The following is a 25,695-nucleotide window of genomic DNA, read 5'->3' on the forward strand; positions in this document are numbered from 1 at the left end:
CAAGCGACAACTACAATGACTTATATGCATATTCACTGATATATATTCACAGGTATTTATAAAAAAAATACATATTCATGATTATTCATAGATTACTTAGGAAGGCGTACGTCACCTTTTTGTAAAAATGCTAGAATGGCTACGGAGCGCCGCTATTAGCGTTGAATGACCTGGTCAAATAGTTGCCTGAGCAAGCCTGTTTTTCGTAATAATGGATTATTCACATAACATACAATAGTTACCCTTTAAATTAATCAGTGCCGTTTGCTTTAGTTTATTGGGTTTAGCGTCCCAGAGCGACTCAAGGCTATCAGGGACACCGCAGTGAAGGGCTCCGGAAATTTCGACCAACCGGGGTACTTTAACGTGCACTGACATCGCACAGCACACGGGCTTGTAGCATTCGTCTCCATCGAAAATCGACCGGCGCGGCCGGGACGGAACCCGCATTTTTCGGGTCAGCAGCCGAGCGCAATAGCCACTGAGGAAGCGTGGCTGCTATCAGTTTTATTTATTCTGTATTGATGATGATGATGATGGTGATGATGATGATGAATTTTTATGCTGCAAGGGCATCTGCGGCTAAAAAGTGCCATAGCACAAGGTATGAATTTTTATGCTGCAAGGGCATCTGCGGCTAAAAAGTGCCATAGCACAAGGTATCTTCGTTTGCTCAAGGTGGGGTCGAAGACCCATTTCCCAAGCATTTCACCCTGAATAAGCCGAGCACCAGGTGAGGGGAAAGCTTGTACCCATTGTCTCACCGGTGGGTACCCGGCGGCACTGGGGATCGCGAACCCCGCACTTCCCGCATGCGAGGAGGATGTTTAACCATCAGACCACCGCTGCGGTTATTCTCTTCTAAGTAAAATAAAATACCACCTATACGTCTCGGTGAAAATCATTAATAATAGGAAAAGTTTCCGTAGTTGGTTAGGCTCTACCACGCTTTACCCCCGCTCTACCACGGACTATCAAAAGCTACTGTTTTCCAATTTCTGCGTAAGAATTCTCCCTACAACCTCTGCCACTCCAATGTCGACACAAATAATTGAATACGTACAAGACAAAAGTAAACAAAACTACTATGGGCAGACGCATGTGCGCAGCGTATTCGAGGGAACAATCAACAGTGCCGGAACGCAAAAAAAACAACCGAAAAAGGAATAAAATCGCTAAATCCTAGCACAGGGCGACGACGCAGAGAGGCGGGAAATGGCGGAGAAAATTGGTTGATGTAGCGTGCGTCTCCGGGACCGCGGCAGCCCGGAAACAGAAGGAAGAACCCCGCCATGATTTGCGGACGACGCTTGCTCAGTGAGCCACCGCAGTTTATCGCCGAAGTAGGTCGCCAACTTAAGCACAGCCTGCGGTTTCGTATAGCTCCCAGCATTCACCAGGCTTCGCGGAACGCTCAAAACTTTCTCGAATCTGAAAAGAAAAAAAAATTTCTGGGGTCACTTTGGCTCTCTAAAGTGCTGCAAGGCGAAAGCCGTTCCTGGCGCACTGTTTGGCATTGACTGCGATAATGTTTGCGCTGTGCTAGTGCTTTATTTGAACTACACACTTTGACAGCCGACTTTGACTGCTTCTTTAGCACGGCTCTCTCTCTGCTTCGATGAGTTTGGTTGTATCCATGGCTCTGTTCGCAGTAATGAGGTATAATAAGGGAGTAATTACTCATTGACATCCACCCGAGCGCAGCCATACGGCTACAAACATTTGACCCCTAAACATTTGACCAGTAATGAGGTATGAATGTGGTCACCCACGGACGCCTTACGCCCCCTGTCGGAGCGAACGACAACTATTTTATCAGTTGTCGTCTGCACCAAAAGGGGGCGCCAGGCATCCGTGATTGACCTCATTACTTCGAATCCACGCACTCTGACGTCATAACCATTACCACCAACCGAAAAGCGTGACACCTCTGCTGACGACCTTCCGCTGACGACCTTCTGTCGACGACCTTCCGTCGACGACCTTCCGTCGACAACCGTCTGTCGACAACCGTCTATCGACAACCGTCTATCGACAACGATGAGGCATTAAAGGCTTTCGCACTAAAATGTTAAGCACGAGCGTAAACACTACACACTGCGAGAGCTGAAGTGCGTGATGACTTCTAGGGAAGCGTTTGGTGCTTTGGACCGCCGCGGTGGCTCAGTGGTTATGGTGCTCGGCTGCTGACCCGAAAGACGCGGGTTCGAACCCGGCCGCGGCGGTGTAATTTCTTTGGAGGAGAAATTCTAGAGGCCCGTGTACTGTGCGATGTCGGTGCACGTTAAAGAACCCCAGGTGGTCGAAATTTCCGGAGCCCTCCACTACGGCGTCTCTCATAGCCTTCGTCGCTTGGGGACGCTAAACCCCATAAACCAAACCAAACCAAACCGAATGGTCATAAGACGGATATTGCTCCGTTAAAAACGTGCAGAAACTGCGGAGGCCATTTATTTTCTTTTTTCTGAGCTAATAGCCGGACTCATTTTTTGTGGAGCTAACGCTGCGAAACGAGTGGATTATTCACCGTTCACGATTTCATTTCCAACTGCGCCGACCGAACTGCGATGTGTGCAGAACACGGACATCACTGGGCTGCCGTTTACCACGGCGTTACATCCTGCCCCTCGAGTGACTCATCGACAATGACGGGTGTCCACAGAGATATGCGAGACAGTTACTGCCCTTTCCTCAAATACAATTTCCATTTTCTTCATTAAGGACCCTCTTTCTTCTTTCACTGCCACTTCCTTCCTTCCTGTACGGTGCGGTTAAGGTGTCCACCGAGATGACTGAGATTTACAGCCCCATTTCCTTACCTCAAAAAGCGTTGCGTTCAAAGGGCAACGCATCGCGCCGAACGGGTGGTGGCGTTCCGTGGACTCCCTAGCAGCGCTAGAACACGCTGTCGCGTTGCACTCCTAAAGGCGAAGCTTAAGCGTCATTAATTAGCAGTCAATTAGTATTTATCAATTAATTAGTAATCGGTTATTAATCACTAATTTGCCATTACTTAGTAATTAGTGATTACCTATGCGTGACGTCATCCAGTGGTGACGTCACCAGTGCCACAGGGGCAGTCAAAGTGGTGCAGAAAAAGCTTTCGCCTCTGCGCACTTAAGACAGTCAAAGTGCCCCCTGATTTTTTTATGCGAAGCATATTCCTAGAGCTACACTACAGCCCGTCGAGCACGGCGGTGGAGCTACCATTGACCTTTAGTGTGACCACGTGACACCACGTGACAAAATGACGTCACAGCAGAGGAGAGATGGGCTGCCGGCTCGCGCGGTCGGCCGCGGCGGTGGAGGCTCCACATCAGAGGCGCGGCGGCTGACCACGTGACAACATGACGTCACAGCAGAGGAGAGATGGGCTGCCGGCTCGCGCGGTCGGCCGCGGCGGTGGAGGCTCCACATCAGAGACGCTGCAGCTGACCACGTGACGCTACAGCAGCGGTATAAAGCTGAGCTTGCCTCCGTGGCAGCGGTGGTGGCTTGTCTAGAGCCAGTAGCAGGCCCGTGCAATTTCCTTTTCATCCTTCTCTCAGTCACAACAACAACAACGGGCAGCAGAGTATCTGTCCTCGCTTCGGCGAGCGCGGCTTCGGCCGCATATCTGATTTTTTCAGCAGCGTCCGCTCCGGCGGACGCAGTTGTTGCTGCGACGCGCGTCTTTTCTTGCCTCTTTCTCTTTCCTCTGATCTCTTACCTCTCCTCTATCTGCACGTGGCAGCGGTGGTGGCTTGGCTAGAGCCAGTAGCAGGCCCGTGCAATTTCCTTTTCATTCTTCTCTCAGTCACAACAACAACAACATCTCCGGGCACTTACGAGGCGGCCAGGTGTTGGGATGCCGCCTAGAAGCAGGGCTGATTTGAACGAGAAGCGAAAGCTTCAGCGTGCCACAGAGACCGATGAAGAGCGGGATGAACGTCTGGCTAAGCGGCGTGCTCAATATGCGGCTCGGCGACAACGTTCTACAACAACTGAAGAACAAAGCGAGGAACTTTACCAAGCCTAGCCATCAATATGCTTCGCATCTGACTAGGCTTAACCTTAGCTAAGCCTCAGCCATTTTTTTTACTATCTGCCTTTTCTTTTCCCACTGGTCACAAAACCAGTAAGCTTCAGTGGGCCATATTTTAGGAAACTGCACACCGCTTTGCATAATTCCGCTTTGCTTAAATGAGCCATATTCGCTTCCAGTTCGGCGAGCTTTAAGAAAGCGTTCCATCTCGCAGTAAAGCATGATATGAGAAGGTGCGAGGCTTATTAAAGTGCCAACGAAAAGTTTAATTTGCTTACACAAATAGGCCCATGCGTGAAGTGGTTTCGCGTATCGGGCTGATGGAAGCACCAGCTGAGGTGAGGACAAAATTGAAGTAATTCCTTACAAAAAATTTCATATGGTCCGTAGAGTGTCTATATATTTCTGTCTATAAAGTCTATAGACTGTCTACAGACAAATCCTAGAGAACAGTCTATAGGCAATGCAAACGCAAAAGACAGTGTACAGGCAATCTATAGATTTATGGTCATACACTTTTAGTAGACCTTTGCATATAGACAGTCTATATTCAAAAGTCTACTAAAAGTGTATGGCCATAAATCAGATTGTCTATAGACTGTCTTTGGCATTTAGCCCCGCCGCGGTGGCTCAGTGGTTACGGCGCTCCGCTGCTGGCCGGAAAGACGCGGGTTCGATCCCGGCCGCGGCGGCCGGGATCGAACCCGCGTCTTTCCGGCCAGCAGCGGAGCGCCGTAACCGAATTTCGGCGGCCGAATTTCGATGTAGGCGAAATTCTAGAGGCCCGTGTACTGTGCGATGTGAGTGCACGTTAAAGAACCCCAGGTGGTGGAAATTTTCGGAGCCCTTCACTACGGCGTCCCTCATAGCCTGAGTCGCTTTAGGATGTTAAACCCCAATAAACCAAACCATGTCTATGGCATTTGCATTGCCTACTATAGACTATGAATAGACAAAAAGCAATATCTAGAGGAAGTCAATAGAGTCAATAAGGAGTCTATAGACTTCCTACAGACCATTTTTAGAAGGGATATCTGCTATTTGTCTCATCGGCAGTGCTTTTTAGGTCCCATAGAGCCGTGCGCGAGGAACTCAGGGCACCGTTGTGCATTGCTCTGTACGATTTAGGGTTGCGCTGGAGTTTTAAGCGTGCATACGTATCTTCGTACCTTAACATTTCGGCGCCTAGCCACCATTATCAGGCACAATAAAAATCTATGAACTTCTGTCAGCTGAAAGTTTAGGGAGTGAAGGGATGGAAACCCGAGTGCTTTTCAGAAATTCCTGCAAGTTAGGGCATCTTACTTAATTCATCCTAGCTCCAAACAAAGGTACCTAGAGAAAGGCTCGGCTCGCATCAGGTTACATCTTCTGAAAATGCTATGGCGAAAAAACCCGTTCTTCTAACTCAAAAAGCCTATTTTTAAAATTGTGTAAAATCTTAGATGAAACACCTTGTGAAACACCTCCACCCCTATGTAATACCCTCTTCTGGAGGGCCTTTAGGGGTAACTTGAATAAATAAATAAATAAAAATAAATAAATATAGTGTATGAGCGCGCGTGAGTGTGTGTGTGTGTGTATGAGCGCGCGTGAGTGTGTGTGTGTGTCTGTGTGTGTATGAGCGCGTGTGCGTGTGTGTATGCGTGTGTGTGTGTGTGCGTGTGTGTGTGCGTGCGTGCGTGGTAAAAAGTATTCGGAAGCATCCACAAAACCACGACAAAGAAAGACATGAGGGGAAAACTCCATGGATCTGGACACTGTATTCCACGCGGAACTTTGTGGCCAGGTAACAAGGAAGTAGACGAAAGGCGACAGAGCATGTGCGCGCATTGACAAATGGAACAAGCGAGAGACAATTACGCAAGAGAGGGGCTCTTCCTCACTTGGCTCGAGCCTACGTGCCATTGTTCGAGGGGAAAAGAAAAAGCCAACGGGGCAAAAAAAAATCAGGAACCCCCGCGGCCTCTGGCGCACATGCACATAAACACGGACACGCGGAATAGTACGCGCGAACTAGCGCGCGCGTGAGAAAGACAGGTTTGGCGGGAAAAGTGGGGAGCCGGAGGGCGCGCGCGCGCGCATCCAATCGATGCCGTTACCTGCACCAGGACGCCACCGCACTCGGGACCCGGGTCAACGACCCAGGCCCGGGAATCCAGGGCGGACTCGCTCCAAAGCGGCGGCACCCCCGGGCAGCTTACAGAGAGGCTTCCTTTCCCCCAAATCCTCCCTGTCGAACCTTCTTTCCCTAAGGCTCCCCCTCCTCTGCGCATCCACACTCCTCCCCAAGCCCTCTTTCCACAGCGCTTTGTTCCCCACAGCCGGTACCTATAGTATGTCCTGTTGCCCGGGTCCGGGGCTCCTCATGCTTCCTTTCGGCATCCCGCAGCAGGCTGGCCCGTACAGAGCATTTTTGTTTTTTTGCGCCCGGGAATAAACCATCCCCCATTCCCGAAACACCGCGAACCCTCACCCTGCCCGCCGCAGCCTCCGCCCCTCTTGCTCGCCGAATGTGAACTCGGCGATTTGATGACAGTTTTAAAGACGACCCAGTCACCTCCTGCCCGAGCCGCACCCCTCCCCCCTTCTTTCCCTCTCCGGCTAGGGCGTGCTCTCCCTCCCGCCTGCCCCGTGCATTCACCTCGCCGCTGGGCCCTGTGCGCGAGGGCGTCGACAGCCTAGTCGCTAATAACAAGAACGATAACGCTGTTTGTTCGCACGGCTTGTCACTTTTGCCGCGTGTACTAAAGATAGCGCTGACAAGAGGTTCGCAATGCGAGAGCATGAGGAGTCTCACAGGGAAAAAAAACTGTCATCGGTCATAAAATTCGCTCATTGTATCGAGGGAAGTGCTCTCCATAGTCCGGATGATTTCCGTTGGCTGAAGGGAAGCGACGTCACCAGAGTGGCTACTTCCTATTGGCTGGAGGCTATTGATGTAACCAGACCGGAACTGATGCCACCTATGGCAAAGGCACCAACAGGTTCAAACGGTGTCGCATTGCCAAGACATAAGGCAATTAGGTGTCTTTGTGATTTTATTCTTTCCTGGGACGCTGGGATGGATTCACAAGATGCAATGCAATACGAGTGCTAATATATTAAACTTAATACCTCGAAAGTGGGAACACGGCACACTTAGAACTGGCCTCGACATTATGCACTGCCAATCTATAGTACAGTCTTCCCAACTATCTAGCAGCCAGTGAATGATAAGCTATCCGCGGCACTCAACTGTCCACTTTGTATTTGGGATTCGGTGCATTTTTCAGGCAGCGGCATTTGAATGGAGGTCAAATGACAAAATTAGCAAAATTATACACTTCTGTCTCCGCTCCTTAAGTGCATAAAATGGCATTCAAGCTTACCTGGAGCACGTTAAGGCGGCTTGTTCAGTTGGCCGCATGTGATTGCTGTTTGCAACAGCCCATTTTTCTTCAAGGAGAAGAATACGTACTTGCCGAGGACGATAATACCCCTCGTCTGCCCTGAAAGCTCGTAAACCTACTAAACCCAAGGGAAGCAAAAATCACGCTGACAAACTGCTCAACACACGTTGAACCTCACGAATTTTATATTGCTTTCGTGCGACGTTTCTCTGCGGACGCCGTTTTGTGCCTGCCACTAGTTCGGGTTGGTTTATTGGGGTTTAACGTCCCACAGCAACTCAGGCTATGATGGACGCCGTAGTGGGGGGCTCCGGAAATCTCGACCACCTGGGGTTCTCTAACGTGCACTGACATCGCACAGCACACGGGCCTCTATAATTTCGCCTCCATTGAAATTCGACGGCCGCGGCAGGGATCGAACCCGCGTCTTTCGGGTCAGCAGCCGAGCACCGTAACCACTGAGCCACCACTGTGGGGCTTCCGTTAATTTGTTTAGAAAAAGTGAGCGTAAATGCTTGCTTGCAAGTGATAAGTCCCGAACTTTTAATTTGAAGAGACAAGCGGACATAAAATATTACGGGCAACAGTGCTAAATATTTGTTGCCTTGCCACCAATGGCTAAGTATTCCACTATTTCTCGCTTAGTTCCGAATATAAATCAATCTATGGAGCGATGAAAGATTGCATAAGCTTAAACGGGGTCACGTCAATTAACTTGCAAAACTCCGTTTTCGCAACCACGAAAACGGGCAGTTTTCACTCCACAATACAAGAAAAGAGATCTGTAGAGTTCACTGAAGGAGGAGTTTGACATTTTATCAAAATGTAAGAAAATAAGCTATTACGTCCCCAACTTCTTGCTCGATGCGAAATTTCTCGAAAGCAAACGAGGAGTAGAACGGAATTATATAATTTTATCCTGTCTATAAGGCTGTCAGGAATGCGAGGGTGCTTTCCTCTACAATAAAGCAAAAAGGTAAAACAGTAAACTGCCTTTGCACAACGTTAACGTGGTGTTACTAATTGCACAACGGTAATGTCACAGTACCTCTACGAAGCAATTATGATTATACCTACGGCGAGATAGTTCACTTCTGAACTAAACCCAATTTCCGTTTAAATCAGTTGTCGAGTAGAGCACACTCTTTGTTCAGGGCATTCTGCATTGGGAGGTTGGATCTGCTATACACGAAAGCAGTTACAGATGTGTTACGGTCTGCGCAGAGCCCAGACGAAATTGTGATCTGTGCGCTTCCTATACAACAGTAAAAAGCTCTAAATGTGCGGGGGGTTTCTTGCCGCCGTGGTGGCTCAGTGGTTATGGCGCTCGGCTGCTGACCCGAAAGACGCGGGTTCGATCCCGGCCGTGGCGGTCGAATTTCGATGAAGGCGAAATTCTAGAGGCCCGTGTGCTGTGCGATGTCAGTGCACGTTAAAAAACCCCAGGCGGTCGAAATTTCCGGAGCCCTCCACTACGGCGTCTCTCATAGCCTGAGTCGCTTTGGGACGTTAAACCTCATAAACCAAACCATAAATCAAATGTGCAGGCTTTCCGCATTGTCTCCAACAGAGAGCGCGAAACAGATACGTTGTCGTTGCTGTTTGTAGCCATAATCTGGAAACCAACTGACCTACATGTCGTCGCACAAGCCTCGGCTCAAAATTTATCCGTATTAGGTCAGTGACGAAAGGACCCGAGACATTCTGCATGCAAATCGTTTCCGAGAACACCAGGCTGCTTTGTGCATGGGCATTCGTGCTAGTACTACCAAACACAGCCTCAACGAAAGAAGAACACTTTTCCGAAACTCGACCTTTGAGAATGCTGCGCCCTGAAAGCAAGGATTTTTATATATGCGCCCTCAAAAACAAATAAGAAATGACCGGAGACGGCCGCGCTACAGTAAAGAGTTCTCGAAACGACTTTTTTTCCTTCAGGACAAGCTAGTTATATACGGGGAAAAAAAAGGAAACAATTCCGGCGGCACCATTCTTCTCACGAACGCGACGAGACAGCCGTATAACAAGGGCCAAGCCGATGAGCACGTGGCAGCCTGCCAGCATAAATCGACGCGCTGTTTTGAAATGCGAGGTTTCATACATGCTCCGCGACCGCGTTTTTTCCAGTCATCTTCAGTTTAGGGTCTCTGTTACGCTAGCACGCATTTGGGACAGCGCGTCGAAAAAAAAAAACTCACACAACACGCTAGGCTGTGTCGGTTTCGTGCGAGGGTTAGACAGTAAAGATAAAATTTGTATTTCGGTAACTCTCTGGGTAATGTTCGAGAGGCCTACATTGAAGGAATCGAATGGAGAAAAAATATCGCGTGTTGTGACTCGAAGAAGCCGGGTGTTACCGCGGCATAGCTTACGCAAGAAGGAGGACTAGATAGCCGACCCAGCAGATTGCTTTGCTGTCCTCCGCGCTAAACTACAAAAGGAAGCCGCTGGAATTGCATCTGGCCTCACGTGCCTGTTTCCTGTTCGAGTTGGGTTACCAGCACGGTGCGTTTAGCGATGCTGGTCAGAGATGCGTCGGCACTAAAAGGACACGGTATATGAGCAGAGTGTCGAAAGGAAGCCGCGTGTTTCATATTTTTTTTTTCGCTAGTGCGTCGGCCTGTGGCACCGATCGTCTGGCGATTTCGCCGGGTCACTGTGGGTGCCAGAGTGCGGCGCCAAATTAGATTCCCAGAGGCGCCGCGCTGTCTCTGTCGTCCCCGCAAAAACATCAACGACAGCGTCCAAAGCATAATGAAGCGAAGCTCTGCTTTCCCGTCTCTTCCTCCTTTCCTGTGGCGCCCGAAAAAAAAAAGCGCGCAGTTCCAGAATAAGAAAAACAAACAAAGAAAGAAATCAAGATGCCAGCTAAAATACTCGTCGGCGCTAGTGAACGAAAGAATCCATTGGCGGCGCACGCAAAAAAAGCGCGGCAGAAACATGGACGCCCGCTCAAGCAGACGATCGGGCTAAAACGAAACACAGAGAGTGATAGGCGCCCGGCGGTTACGTCACTGCCCGGGTTCGACCAATGGGAAAGAAGGACGGACGCCGTGGAGTCGAAACTCGGTGCGCTCGCCGTACTCTGCATCGTAGACTGGGGTCCTCTCTCCTTCCCGACCTCCTCCTTCGGGCCGGCGGCGCGGGAAAGCGGACCGCGAACGAAAACCGCGCGCTCGGGAAAGGGGGTCACTGGGGATAGCTGGGAAAAAAAAAAGCGGGGAGCGCGCCGGGGACGCCTGTCAAAAGGCGAGCAGCATCTTGGCGCGCCCACACTTCCGCGTTCCCCGAGGCGAGCCGGTGGCGCGTGCAAGCTGTCTCGCTTTGAAGTCGAAAAGCGCGGGAAAGCGGCGCGGAAAACCGACGGGAATCGCTCGCTCGTTTGTATACCCTCCTGCCTCGTCGACTAATTGCGCGCGATATTTTAGGGAGTCGCCCGAATTTTTTTCTACATCTGCCTGCACTTTGCTTCTTTCCCACCTTTCCTCTGCTGCTCCTTGCGGGGATGTCCAGAGCACCATAGGAGACCGAGCATGCCTGAACAGAGCAACGACTACAGGGTGGTCGTGTTTGGAGCCGGTGGCGTTGGAAAGAGCTCCCTGGTGTTGCGGTTCGTCAAAGGAACTTTCCGGGAAAGCTATATCCCCACCATAGAGGACACCTACAGGCAGGTGGGTCACGTTCACACTTCGCCACTAGGCTCTCCTTTCCTGTACCCGAGCTTGCTTATGAACGGGACCTGCACTGCGCGCTTTACGTTGCAAAGCTGCTCCTGAAGCATTCTGAAGACGTTTAAAGACTACCCTACATCCTCGAAGCCGTTATCCACCGCTGTGCATACTTTCAGTTTTTTTTTTTTTTATTAAGGCAGCATTACTCACATAACTGTGAGAATAAATGTAGTGATAGCAAATATGTTAAGTCCCCTTTTTTTCCCAAACGATAAAACAAAACATGTCTAACTTAATCTACTTGGAGATTTGAAGTGCACGTTACTTAAATTAGACAATTTACAAAGTTAGAAGCCATGAGTTCAAATCGAGAATGACTATGCAAGATACATATATGCTAAAGGCCATAAGTGGAGAGGCAATCAGTCACCTCAGTAATGATGATTTCTTGAGATTCCGCTTAACGACTCCGCTATTGGCGGCGGCGAAATTTGCCGTTAAGCAAAAAAATAAAGCGCAATTTGTAATGGGATACTAAGATCTCGCCCTCTCCGAGTCCCGCCTGGCCCTCAGAGCGTAATAGAAGTGGCACCCGACAATTCAAGCAAGCGCGCAATCTTGCTCTAGTGCGAGCCAGGGTCGTCAACCTAGACCCCGCGGTCAGGAGGCCGCCATGGAGTTCATTGCCCGGCGGCGGGTGGGGCACGGCGCGACCTGCATTACCTCCCTACTGAGCTCGATAATCGAAAAAAAAAATAACCTCATCCACCTGTTCCTCGAGTCGAGAGGGCCTCTGACTGGCTAATTTTCAGCATTCTTCTATTAATTTAGTCGAAGGATAATCCACCTTCCCAGGCTTGTGAGAGCGCTTAGTTTTCCGTCCGCTCTCTTTCGCTCCCTCATCTTCCCTTACCACTTTCCTGAGCAACCTTCTTCCGCTCACCAAGGCCTATACGGGGCTCCCCTAGCGCGCCGACGGTGGCGCCATCTGGTCGCTAATGGTGAAGACATAATTCTGAGTTCTGGCCTTCGCTTTTCCCTACTTTTATTTTTATTTTGAGCTAAACTCGGGCGCCAGCGAAAAAGCCGCAAGAGTTCAGCGATCAAGCTCTTAGATTTGTTTCACTTCACGGCCAGGGTGGCACATCAGTGCCACCCTGGCACTGACAGGGTGGCACTAGACAGGGATATACAGGGTGGCACATCAGTGCAGGTCTTTCAAGCTCATCGCGAGCGGGATGACGTCAGCAGATCACTGTATGTGAGCGTTTCATCTGTGGCTCATAGAGAGCGGAGATTCAAAGCAAGGGGTTTTAAAGTGCGCGGGAGAAAAACGGAGAAAATAAAACAATGACAAGGAATGAAGTCACCCCTCTTAAATGTACAATTTGTCCCATGAGACAACAAAAAAAAACTCTAAGCTGTCCTTCAAAACTTTGTATCACATTAACCGGGTGCTAGAGACGCTGATATTCACGGGTGTTGACCGGCGACTGATGTCAAGCACAGTTGGGAGCGGTAAAAAAAAACGAAATTAAGGAGAAAATCAGCAGGGAATTATTTATACTCGTGGTCTCGCAGAGAGCAATCAATTTCTGGAGAGGTGCATTCATATGATGCTGCCGGTAATGTTACCGCAGGAAATTATAACAACCGTGGCTTCAGGGGCATTGGTCGGTCTAGTGCTATACATAAAGAGTTTAAGGAGTTGGAGTACAGCAGACAGATACCTTCAGCTGTTCTCAGTACGCCTGCCACAGTGAATGGGTTGATGTGAGGGGCATCCCTTCGAAACGGGCTGGTGGTGTTTGTCGCCAAGCTCGGTATTTTTCTTTATATTTTTTAACAAACATCCCAAACTTAAGCCCATTATTCTCTTGCCTCCTGAGCCAATTTGTATTAAATTGCCTCAAATAAGAAAGAAAAAGGAAAGAAAGAAAGAGGGAGAGAAACAAAGAAAGAAATAAATGAAGAAAGAAAGAAAGAAAGAAAGAGAGAGAGAGAGAGAAAGAGAGAAAGAAAGAAACAAAGAAAGAAAGAAAGAGAGAAAGAAAGAGAGAAAGAAAGAGAGAAAGAAAGAAAGAGAGAAAGAAAGAAAGAAAGAAAGAAAGAAAGAAAGAAAGAAAGAAAGAAAGAAAGAAAGAAAGAAAGAAAGAAAGAAAGAAAGAAAGAAAGAAAGAAAGAAAGAAAGAAAGAAAGAAAGAAAGAAAGAAAGAAGAAAGAGAAATTTTTACACTATGCCAAATATGAATTCTGCGCTTGTATCTGAAGCCTCTATCTTGCATAACACTAAAACTTCCCTCCACCGCCTGGTGAGCAAACAGTTGTCGATATTTGACAACTGCATACCGAATCGACACATCCGTCCTTCATGGCGTCAGTCACGGCCTGAATGTGTTGCGCACACTAATAGTCCGCTGGGGGGCGTCTCTTCCATCGTCGCAGGTGATCAGCTGCAACAAGAACATCTGCACGCTCCAGATCACGGACACCACGGGCAGCCACCAGTTTCCCGCCATGCAGAGGCTCAACATCTCCAAGGGGCACGCGTTCATCCTCGTCTACTCGGTCACCTCGGCACAGAGCCTCGAGGAGCTCAGGCCCATCTTCGACGTCATACGAGAGGTATGTAAACACGGGCACATTCCATATATAGTCTATCTACACACTGCACATATAGTATATGCATACCCTTAAGAATGTCCCTCAAGAGAAAAGTATACAGCAGCTGTATCTTACCGGTACTCACCTGTGGGGCAGGAACATGTAGGCTAACAAAGAGGGTTCAGCTTAAGTTAGGGACAGCGCAGCCAGCTATGGCAGGAAAAATGATAGGTGTAACTTAAGAGATCGAAAGCGGGCATAGTGGGTGAGGGAAGAAACGCGGGTTAGTGACATCCTAGGCGAAATCAAGAGGAAGAAACGGGCTTGGGCAGGGCATGTAATGCGAAGGCAAGATAACCGCTGGTCCTTAAGGGTAACGGAGTGGATTGCAAGAAAAGGCGAGCGTAGCAGGGGGTTGGAGCAAGTTAGGTGGGCGGATGAGATTGAGAAGTTTGCGGGAATACGGTGGCCGCGGCTGGCGAAGGACAGGGTTAGTTGGAGAGACATGGGAGAGGCCTTTGCCCTGCAGTGGGCGTAGTAAGGCTGATGATGATGATGACGGTGCATGTGTGAATGCCCCCACGCAGGTCAAAGGGGGCGACACGGAGGGCATCCCGGTGATGCTGGTGGGCAACAAGTGCGACGAGGCCGAGTCCCGCGAGGTGTCTCCCGACGCGGGCCAGGAGCAGGCCAAGCGCTGGTCGTGCGGCTTCCTCGAGACCTCGGCCAAGACCAACCACAACGTGCGCGAGCTCTTCCAGGAGCTCCTCAACATGGAGAAGCGCCGCTCCGTGTCGCTCCAGCTGGACGCCAAGAAGACCAAGTCGCAGCTTCGCAAGGAAAAACTCAAGGGCAAGTGTCTCGTCATGTGAAGAACCCCGACGAAACGGCCGCAAGGGGCGGAAGACGACGGCGGCAGCGGCTGAAGGCCGGTGACGCGACGCGCAGAAACACACACAGATGGACACTCATACGTTTCTTTGGACGCAGACACACACGGACACAGAGTCCGAACGGCGCCTCTTCGGTGGCGCCGCTCATTTTCACTTGTTCCCGTCTCTCCGTGCTTTCTCGTTGTCTGGCTGGGACTGCGCTGGAACGCGAACGGGGACGTCTGGGGGATGGACGCAACATAGGTGCGTCAAAGAACGTTTTCTGTACGGCATTTTTGCGGATTTGCTCGCCAGAGCTTCCTATTCCGGGAATCAAACTGGGCACTTCTAAAAACTTTGCTTGCCGAGAAAAAGGGCGATTACATAGTTTGGTAACTTCGTCCTGTACACCACGAGGTGAAAATCTCCGCCATGAAAACGTTCCGACACTTCCCTTTAGCTTCAGCTTACTAAGCACTCGTTCGCTGTCCAGGCGAGAAGTCGATGCCCACATCCTTCAGTTCGGCAGCATTCAGAAGCGCTGTCACATTACAGATGAAGCATGTCACTGGTCCACATTGCAAACGGTGGAAAAATAAGCTTTGTCTTATTGCAGTCTGGAGAAGTAGCTGAGGACGTGGGAGAAGCGACGGAAAGCTCTTGCATTGGAGCTCACGGGGCTATTTACTCAGTCACTGACTGTATTCGGGACCTGCAAAACTGGACTTTTTTTTAACAGCCGGTAAGAAACGGTGCTTTCAAGTAAGGTGAAGTGTTGCCAGTCATGTACCAGACATTCTCTTTCCTTCAAATATCTACTCCAGTGCTCACCATAAAAAAGCCAGGGTGATCTGGCGGCGAAATCTTTGCCATTCACTTCGAGTCAGAACGTTGTGCAACCAACCGTGACAGGGTGCTTCTCGTCGTTTTGAATGTGTGCGAGTTTGGTGAAGGCTCAGCAGCGGAGCATGTTAAGTGGTAGAATCGTATAACACCCCATTTGAGATAAGAGAATTCAAAGAGCGAATAGCGCGTAAACGTCAGCGCTTTCAAAAAGAAGCCTAGTTTAATATACACGAAAGTTTGTTTTTTTTTTCTTTTGGGGAACCGCTGTTTTCACTCAAGCTATGACTTGTTCCTCCCATAACGGAAGAGACAATTCTCCCTTTTACCACACAGCAAAGGGGTGCCAGCATGCTCTGTCACAGCTTATTCCCCAGTTGGCTGTCCTCGCCTGTGTGCTAGTTTGACTGTTTGCAAGTTGTTCGGGATCGTGTTAAACAATACGGTTACCCTACTGAAATCTTTTTAGTCGGAAGAATGAAGCAGCAAGACACTAATCAGGCCGGGAAAAGTCAAAGCCAAAGCTGACAGTTTTCAACTCGCTCAACGTTCGGGAGCCCCAGCAACGTTTCACGTCTCATGCTCTGCTCTGTCCATATCTGTTGTAGCTTTTTCAGAGTTGCACTACTAGCTCGGAGAAAGTCCCTTTAGGAGACGGACCCCATTGTTGTTCCAAGTACCCTCATAAAACCTACACAGACATTACGGACACCAACCAGGCGCAGCATCATCTTTTTCAACTCCTTTTGGTACTCCAGCTGACTATACAGCCTTTAAAGGTCAGCAAAGCAAACAATAGCGCTGCGTTAGAAGAAATGAAACGCCGAGCGACGTAAAGACCATATCCGAAACGCTTCGCGTTTGTGTTCGTTACCGCCAGCGTACCTTCCTTGTTGACGACGCGACAAACTGAAACAATGCATATTGTTAATGTTGAGATAGTATTGTTTGTTCACTGTGAGTTATCGCGAGTTTGAGAGGGTCGATCGTTACGCGGTGCCTCGAGGGATAAGTGATACAGAAAGGATAGCCAAGGGGAACGGGAAAATGCTATCGGACGCTTTGCGTGTGACGTCACAGGAGTGTTTTTTCAAAGGCCGCAGGAAAGGAGAGTTTGGTAGGTTTCTTCAATTATCGCCTTACTGACCGTTAGAACTGGCCTCTTACGAAAGAATCCAGCAGCTGTGTCGGAGGCGGTGGCAGTGTCGTTATGGTCGAGAGCTCCCAGTTTGTGATGACGTCACGCTGATGATGACTCCCATTTGGGAGTCATGACAGACTGCGTAAAAGGACCTCATTGAAGACAGGGCATCAGCAATGGATGTCTGAATGCCGATGACCTCAGTTTAAACCGCCATAGGGTTTTTGCAGAGTGATGGCCCGCAGTTTTTCAGGGTAAAGCGGCGGTTAAAGTCCTGGTGGGATTTTGTGTGACGTCGGCGCGAAGCGTCTATCAATATTGTCATATCCAGCAAACACATCCGCTTAGCAGACGACAAAACAACAAAACAGCCCCAGGGGAAGTGTTCATAACTTATTTACACGCGCGCCGTCTGCTAGCGAATTCAGGTCCTCGCGCACACTGATGTCGGGCCGATGTGCGCACTACCTTCATGTTTTCCCGTTCACCCTTGGCTCTGGTGTGATACAGCTCGCATTTGGCTCGCAGATGGCTCGTATATTTTCTTCCTGTGCTTTTCTTACAGCTTGACCTGAAAGAGTTTATAGATATAGCATATTTTCTCATTTTGTTACGTTGAAATGACTATATAAACACTATAATGGAGCGTTACGAGGGTAGGTCGTGCGCGCGTATTGCCCCCTCCTTTGACATGTTTGGACAATAAAATGAAATCGGCAACTGCGCTCCTTTTTTTTCCTTCTCCACATGTCGTTCGCGAGACCTGCGGGTGGGCGGAGTTCTTAGCATGCCGGTTATTTGTCGCTGTTTTTATGTGCAGTACGGGTACGGCGTGTCCTAAAAACTCTTGTGTTTTTCTCTCTTTTCTATCTGTCTTTCCTTCGCAGACTGAGCAGGTGTGGAGGATCCGGACGCGTTGCAGGTAGCTCCCGACACGGGCAGCGCTTAAAAAGAAATAAAGGTACACATTAACCACGAAAAGAAAAAAACATTTAAAAAAAAGACTCACTGACATGAACTGCACGTTTAGAGGCCATGATGCTGCATGACCGTTGTCTCTGGTACCGTAACGTGAAAAGTAAGGAATGTCAAACGCGAGAAAGTCGCGGTTTCCCAACGTCGTCACTGTCGGCAGGGCTGCCTGCAAGGAACGGCAAGACAGCATATGCCTCTCACAAAGGCAAGACGGCTGCGCGGCTATTCTGACATCAATATATCCTCCTTCAGCCTCGCGTAGATGGACAACGTCGGAAGTGTGTCACGGCACTTCCGGCGCACCGCAGACCGGAAGTAAGAAGAAAAGGTGATGGCAGAAGCAGACTACGGAGAACTGTGAGGGCTTGGAGAGGTGTTGCGACCCAATGTGTTTTTATCTTCGCTTTATTTTTGAAACACAACTGAGGTCCATGCAGCCAGCGAAGCTACCATGCTTCGAGAGTAGCAGACAAAGCTCTGGTGCATTAACTATGCCTTTGTCACTATGCTGTGGCTGTTTATGGAGACAGACGAAAGGACCAGTGAGCTGTTTGCACGCACTGGACGTTGGCGATCGTCGCAAAATGGCGGCGCCGCTTCGTGCTAGCAGACGAAAACAAAGCGCCTCTTGTAGGGGGCGCTGAAGATACTCTACGTGGGGAAACAGGAACCACGTCTCCGCTAAGCGCGTGCTATATGAGGAGAAGTGACTACAACTTTGTTATCGGGGTGCCGAACGATAGGTGCTGATTTCAGCTCTTGTTTGGTCGTGGAAGCGTTGTGAGAAGAAAAAAAACAGAGCAGATTAGGCGGCGCGTGTAACCAACATCTTAACGTTTTCTTTTCTTGTGACGACTAGGTTGCCAGACGAGACGGCCACACACATTCAATGTGTACTTACATATCGTCGAGGCGAACTAGGCAGGGAACGTCAGCGGCCCGTGTTTACGTGATTCATTCTCTCTTGGTGAGCGAGGCGTATATATGTATCATATATATGTATAAACAGACATGCACACACAGACACACACATACAGCAAAGCACCTTCTAAGCGCATGCGCGGAATCGTTATTGCCGACTCTGTATGTACATACTTAGCGCACAGCTCGAGCGATTCCGCTTGAACCTTCCCAGCGCACTCATCTATTTGCCAGAAGAGTGGGTTAGGTTGTGGCTGCGACGGCACTGGTGTGCTGGTCGTTTCTTGACGAAAAACCACGCCCCAGAACCAATGCGCCACGGGCAGGTTGTGATAGTTAAAACTCGATTGAGTCCATACGTACTGAGGTGGGAAAACATCGCTCGAGAAATCCAAATCTTCCAATCTACGGAGACATCGGGACAAAGTGCTTCACCGCTTGCTTAGAAGCTTCAAGGCTTTATCGTAACTAGCGCCGTCTGCGGCGATGAATGGCAGAACAAATGAAGAAGCGGAACACGCCAAGGTTTAAGAGTCCCGCCTGAACAAGAACAAGCTCTATTTGCACCTGCTGACCACCTGCTCTATTTGCAGGTGGTCACAAAATTCGCTACAACAACCACGTCTTAAGAAAACCACGCTGCATTAGTAGCACCCAAGCAACAGGAGCTCAACAACATCGGCAGTACTCGGTAAGGCAAAAAGCAAGTTCATTACAAAACGAAGTGTTTCAGGATTTCATCCAGCGGTCTTAAGTTTTTCCCCGATGGTCCGCCAACTGAATTATTCAGCAAGAAAATAAATAAGCAATCACAGCAAGCTGCTTTCCTCACAAACTGAAGCACGGATGATGAATTTGTCGCCTGATCTTGACTATGAATGCCAGATGCGCTACATTTTTTTTCCTCTCGGGATTCCGGCGATAGTAAGTCAAGAACAAAAGATCAGACTCTTCGAAGTGAACCTCGTGGCTCAAACCTGTCCCACAGTTCTGGCTAGAAAATCACCTTCTTACTCGAGACTACAGGCACGCACCACTTCTACGTGTTCTCTCCCCAAATCCCCTTCCGGAAAGGATCTCTGTACCGAGTTCCCCAGAAAAAAACAGCGTTCATCGTGTTTCGCGGTGTGCGGGAAGATACCGCAGGTTTCTTTGTCAGCTGACAAGTTCAACCAGTAGCCAACGACAACGTAGCAGACGACGTATAAAATATCCAGCGTTGTGGACTCTGACGACCACCGCTAGGATGCATCAACGAGGGTACGAAGACCCAAGACAGCCTACGGGTGTCACGTAACAGCTCAATCTTCTGTTGACGTGATAAAAAGAGAGAGAGAGAGAAGAGAGAGAGAGTAATGGCAGAAGAAAGGTTCAGAGTGAGAGAGAGGACGTTACTAGGATTAGGTTCAATAATCGAAGGTCGTTTTGATTGGTTTGGTATTGACTAAAGGACTATGTGGAATGAAAAGAGAAGGATGAAGCGACAGAGCGCACAAACTGGCAAAAGCTTGATACATCGAAAAAGGAAAATAAAGATGAAGCGTCACTACTGCAAGTCTGTGCCATTGGAAGACCACTGGGCTCATGGAAGAAAAAAAATAAGCCAGACTAAGGAGACAGAACCTGTTGACGTCACTCTTCATCAGCTCATTTTCTCTAGTTACGTAACCAAGCATTAATCGGACGTTAAAAGCATTACGTTATCGTCTGCTTCTTTCTTGAATTCAGTGGACCAAAGACAGCTGCGCTGTACGCGTCAGCTCTGTTCCTATAGCAGGTGCTCGGCAAAATACGCCGCCATCTCTGAGAAACGGTACACATTGGCAGACGACGACGTTGAATGAACGCAGACGACCGACCTTGCGCAAAGGCGTCCTTTCCTTCCATATGAGGAGAAGGAAACGCAAATAAAAGTGTTGCCTAAAGGAGTTTACCGTCATTGTGCTTGGTGTACCATTCTTTTCCTGCTTCTTTCAGTGAGCATGTCGGAAAAAAAAAAAAAAACAGAGGCCTTGGGTTTGCGGCTGTACAGCAATGTCGTTCCGTCTTTGCCTTCTGTGCGTCTTTACTTGTGATGATTCCTACCGCTGCTCTCCCCAATGGGCAATGAAACTCCACTGGACGCTCAACGGACGTCTGCACGACATCCCACACGTACCGAGGACATCCAAGGGAGGTTCACTGCCCATTGGGTCTTAATCGGCATCGTCCCAGATACTCCGATGAGCGTGCTGCGACTAATGCGTCCCCACAAGCGCTCTGTGTTTTGTTGACGAGTGCAAGCATTATGCCTACTTCTGCTTCGAATTCATTGCATTTTTTGTTGTCTCATGGCGTTCGCGATTCAAGGAAGAATAGGCCTAAGAATCGTCTGGCGCTACGACGAGGGAAAATTACACTTTAAGAAGAGTCCGGCATAGTTTTTCCTGCGGGAACACCAGGAAACTGCGATCCGCGCGAGTGGCAATAGTGTTTATCACTTCGCTCAAAACAGATTCAAAGATCTAACAAGGGATTTGCGATTAAACCCGAGATTCAAAGCATGAGCAGCAGAAACGGACCTAGAGACCTCGCGCTGGTCGCGCGTGGCGAGCACGTTTTTTCGGGGCCGGTATTCAAGTGGTGCCAATATTTTGGAAGCGAAATCGCATGGCTTAATACCACCGTAGACAAGGCGTAAGGGTAGCAGTCAACGTCGGCTGTTGTTACCACAACCGGACAGTCTCGGCACTAATTTTAAACACGGATGGTCGCGACTGTTAAGTATTTAGTGCGAGCTGCCTGCAGTCTATGAAGGGCTGCTACAGATCCAGCGGCAGTCACCTATTTTTGGGAACAATACTGCGGAAATAATATTACGCCGCGACAAAGGTAATGGAGCCGGTGGCAAGCATATAGCCACTTGTAGCCGTAAAACGGCTTCCAAAAGCAGCTGAGGCTGTTGATGGATGAATGTAGCGGGAAACAGGTGAACAGCACTATGACCACAACAAGATAGGAAGCGTAGTCTTTCTGTCCCTCGTTCATATGTCTCCTCTAATATCACATTTTTCTTTCTTTATCTTCATTCGCGCGGATAGGATGACTCGAGTAGTGCCGCATTTTTCTAAAAACCTCCTCTCTCTCTCTCTAAGCACAATACTTCACTAGCTATAGCTGCGCACTGTGTCTCCACCGTGTATAAAAACCATTCGATATAAAAGTTCCACCAATATTTCAGCAGTATTTTTATGGCATATAAACAGAGCACGTATATATATATATGCATGCGCGCGAGTTGCGCCGATGCAACTTTCCAACTCACGGGTTTGTCGCGCGCCTAATTAAGTGTCAGTGAGTAAACGAGGAGCGAACACTAAGCCTTATTCGAGGCGTCACTAGACTGGGGCGAAAGGCCGGAAACAGTATGCGGTGTCACTTGCCAGACCTAGCGGAACTCAAACAAACCTAAGCCATGCCAAAAGTGTAACAACTGCCGTCCTTAAAAACGGTAAAATCCTGATGATGATGATGATGATGTCCTCAGGCTTAATGGCACTCCAGGCTGTACGAAAATTCTTCATTCCTTTTTTTTCACATATGGTGTGAAAAAGAGTGTCTGCATTGAATCTTCTTTACAGTCGTGAGAAATATTAGACGGAACAAACTCTTTGTACAAAATCGCGAACTTTGCGGGTATTTCTCCCCTAAATTTGAGTATGACTATTAGATATTTTGCATAAAGGAAGCCAATGGTCATCGAAACCAATAAGAATAGAGAATGTTTCTGAAACTCTAGAGGCCCGTGCACTGCGCGATATCGGTGCACGTTAAAGAACCCCACGTAGTCAAAATTTCCGGAGCCCTTCACTACGGCGTCCCCCATAGCCTGAGCCGCTTTGGGACGTTAAGCCCCAATAAACCTAAACATTTTTTTAATTTCTGGTGTTAATAAATCGGCGATTAACACTGAACTTCTTTTATCGCATAAATATAACTTATTAGAAAGCAGAAGAAAAAGCAACCACATGAATCCGAACGCAAAGATGAAAACTATTTATAAAAATCTAAAAGCTGCGCTTGTCACTCATAATAAGTGAATGCTCAAACAATGTTCTATCTCCTATTGCTCACGACTGTATATCGAAAGACGTAATTGCCTAAAAATAAAAGGCGTCTATAGTTAGAATTCGGCAGGTTCTTTTGGGATAGCTGAGGCTTTTGATTTCTTTTGTCAGCATGCGGTGTACTGAGGTATTAAAGTGTCGATGCAAAGTTGCTGTTTCCTGCAATGGCAAGGGTACACTTTGTGTGAATTGAATAGCTGGCGTGCGAAGAACTTACTAATGTGGTTGTGTCATTCCAATTCATACAGCTAACTTCATGCAGCATAATTAATTAATCACGAACATTTACCTGAAATGGAAACGCCGCTTTTCTGACCGTTGTTTAACGTAGTTTTATCATTGCTCATCTCCACATATCACGCAAACGCATGCACTCTATTGCTCTCGCCAGAAACCCAAACATAAAAGAACGTAGATGTTGAAGAAATCATGTGTGTCATTCCGCAAAAATGGCTGGAGCTACCCATCCGCTTTACATTTTTTTTTCTTGTGTAACTTGACTTGCTTTACATTTCTGGGAGTTGCACTTACTGTATTTGTCCAGTTGGTACAATGTTACAAAATGAATAGAGAAATTATCTTCCGCGCTAACTAGTTCTCGTTGAATATCGGGGACAACGGGACATGCAAAAAGCGAAAATAGTTCTTATGCTGGCTTCGCCTGTCTTTGAACCAAGTTTGTACAGTTCCGATAAAGTTTCCCTTCATCCGAGCAGGAATATAGATATATTTTTCTTTTGTGCCCCGAAAGTAATGTCACTACTTCACTCGCGGCAGTGCTGCCAACATAAAGATTTGATCAGGAGATGGGTCGAGTAACTCCATGTGTGGCTGAGAGAGCCGCAAGCGACATGAGCGCCTTCTGTTAACATCGCTAGCGACCAGAGCGCCACGCTACGCTAAAACAACCAACAGGGGGTTAGTGCAAAAACACACCGGCATATTCCTTTCAGTTTCTAGCACAAACGCTACAAATTACGTATTGCATTCATCAATGACAGCCTCGTTATATGGAAAGCAGTTCATTCAGTTTATGTTATTGTACAGACGACATAAAAACGAGAGCACAGAGATGGCAGTTATTGTTTTCGACCAGTGCGTAGACAAGCTTTTGTAAATGGAGACACATGGGAGAGGCCATTGCCTGCAGTGGGCGTAGTCAGGCTGATGATGATGATGAGGCAAAAGATTTGACGGTGACGTATTTCTGCACCCAGTGATAAGCTCAAGAATGAGGCATACACTGCAACAAATACATCGGGGCTGCGTAATGTACTTGTGCTTAATCAATGGTGCTGCTTTTCTTTGAAACCACGGATGTAGCCGTAACGCATTTTGCACCCAAGCATTTTATTTCTGCTACTTTATTGTAGCTGGTTGAAAATGCAGAGCTGTTTGTCTACGACACTGCTAAACACATATCCCTTTGAATCGATTACTAACCATAGTCACCAAATTTACACAGGTACTATCAGAAAAAACGAACAAACATCATAATTTAGTCAAAGAAAGCAAGAGGTGCGTTCAAACTGGTCTAAAAATGGCCATGTTACTACCCGATCGGCACTAAACATCCCATGAATGTCCTGAAGACATCCTGAACATCTGCAGAACGTCCACGGGAGGTTCAATGCCCATTGGGTATATGTGTAGGACTACAAGTCAACGTTCTATTTACGAACGTCGGCTATTATTTTTGGTGCTTTGATAATAAGCCACGAAGTATTAGCAAAGTTGGCTCTAAACTGGTGCTTTCGCAATATGCCGCGAACTTGGAAAAGGGCTTCAAGTGGCACTCTCGTCGACAGCGATGAAACTAGGGGCAAATGAAGAGTAGAGGAAAACGCAGGAAAAGCAGGCCGCTGTCGATGTCGCTGGCGTCTCACCATGCCGAGGTTTTAGATTGTCCCGCGAACGGTGCGTATTTATGCCGTATTACAGAAACACCTGAACATGTACAGTGCTGTGAACACACTCAGTTTCTCGCCTGATGTATCGAGCAATCGCACAATTATTGTCTGTACATAAGATTAGTGCGGTGCCATTGCGTTTCTATAGTGAACTGTTCTTTTTCCGTTGTTGTTGTTGCTCCTGGACAAAAATCTGAATAAAAGAAATTTCAGTTACAACGAATGTCGGTGTTACGTTGCCTTGAGTCCCTGGAAAAACGACAGGGGATTCTCTGCAAGAGCATGGTTTGAATGCGTTAAATAGTAGTTGACCTAACGACTGCTTGGGTATGTTTTAAACCACTGCTAACACATTTTTTTTGGTCATTGCAAATACTTTGACCTCTTTTCTTTATTTTTAATTTTCTGTTTTTACTTTTTTTGACGCTCCGGACGATTTCATGGAACGTTCCGCCGCCACTGCAGCTGCCCTGCCGCACAGATTATGCTTACCTCTATGTCGTAACTATAGAGTTCGTTACCCGCCTCCAAAGAGCAATTCCTGGGTTCGAAACCGACCCGTCAAACTATGTTCTTTTTTTTTGGGGGGGGGGGGGGGGCGGGGGGGGTGGAGTGGAGATGATTTTTTCCTGTTAGCACCTGTCATCACCACACTTCAAAGGGCAAGATCTTATTCATCAATCCACAATGTCTGAGTGTGAGTTCAAGAAATGCATCTGGGTTCACGAAGAACGCCCGATGGACCACTGATGTGTGAATACATGAAGGACGGCCGCTACCGGATGTTCGGACGCCCGATGGACATCCAAACATGCATCCACGAATATAAACTGCAAACATTCCTGGGACCGACCCGTGCAAAAAAAAGGCAGCCAAATGAACATCCCAAGTAAGTCTACGCCGGGCATTCTGAAGTCATTCAGATGCCAAAATTAGGATGTAAGTTACCCAGAGATTTTCATGAAACCTCCCAAACCGCATTTGACATGCGCACGACATCCGCTGCTGACCATTGTCGGATGCTTAGACCTCCAAGAACAACCCAATTCTACTATAGTTCCCCTGACGTCCGGAAACTGACATTTCTTGGACCATTTTGTTGCGCCTGCTAAAACAAAGTTGAAAGTAGTAATTCTTTGGCATTATCTGAACACCCAAAGAACAATTAGCACACGTACAACTCACCTAAAAACGGTGATGCTATCCTGCAGGCGCCCGCCGCGCTGGCTCAGTGGT

At 48.2% G+C, this 25,695-nt stretch overlaps 1 protein-coding gene across 2 annotated transcripts in view; it reads left to right on the forward strand.

The window, feature by feature from the left end:
* Positions 1 to 24,682, forward strand: part of LOC149367152 (GTP-binding protein Di-Ras2) — a 153,347-nt gene extending 128,665 nt beyond the window's left edge. For both annotated transcript variants that reach the window (XM_089554379.1, XM_089554372.1), the window contains exons 2-4: positions 10,930 to 11,087; positions 13,533 to 13,712; positions 14,279 to 24,682. In XM_089554379.1, the coding sequence (XP_089410505.1) occupies positions 10,950 to 11,087; positions 13,533 to 13,712; positions 14,279 to 14,563 (603 nt within the window). In that variant the 5' untranslated portion in view covers positions 10,930 to 10,949 and the 3' untranslated portion in view covers positions 14,564 to 24,682. The remainder of the gene's footprint in view (positions 1 to 10,929; positions 11,088 to 13,532; positions 13,713 to 14,278) is intronic.
* Positions 24,683 to 25,695: the final 1,013 nt, after the last annotated feature.

Source organism: Amblyomma mixtum, chromosome 1 (genome assembly GCF_055824585.1).
Source record: "Amblyomma mixtum isolate Tamu chromosome 1, ASM5582458v1, whole genome shotgun sequence".
NCBI classification, from domain to species: domain Eukaryota; kingdom Metazoa; phylum Arthropoda; class Arachnida; order Ixodida; family Ixodidae; genus Amblyomma; species Amblyomma mixtum.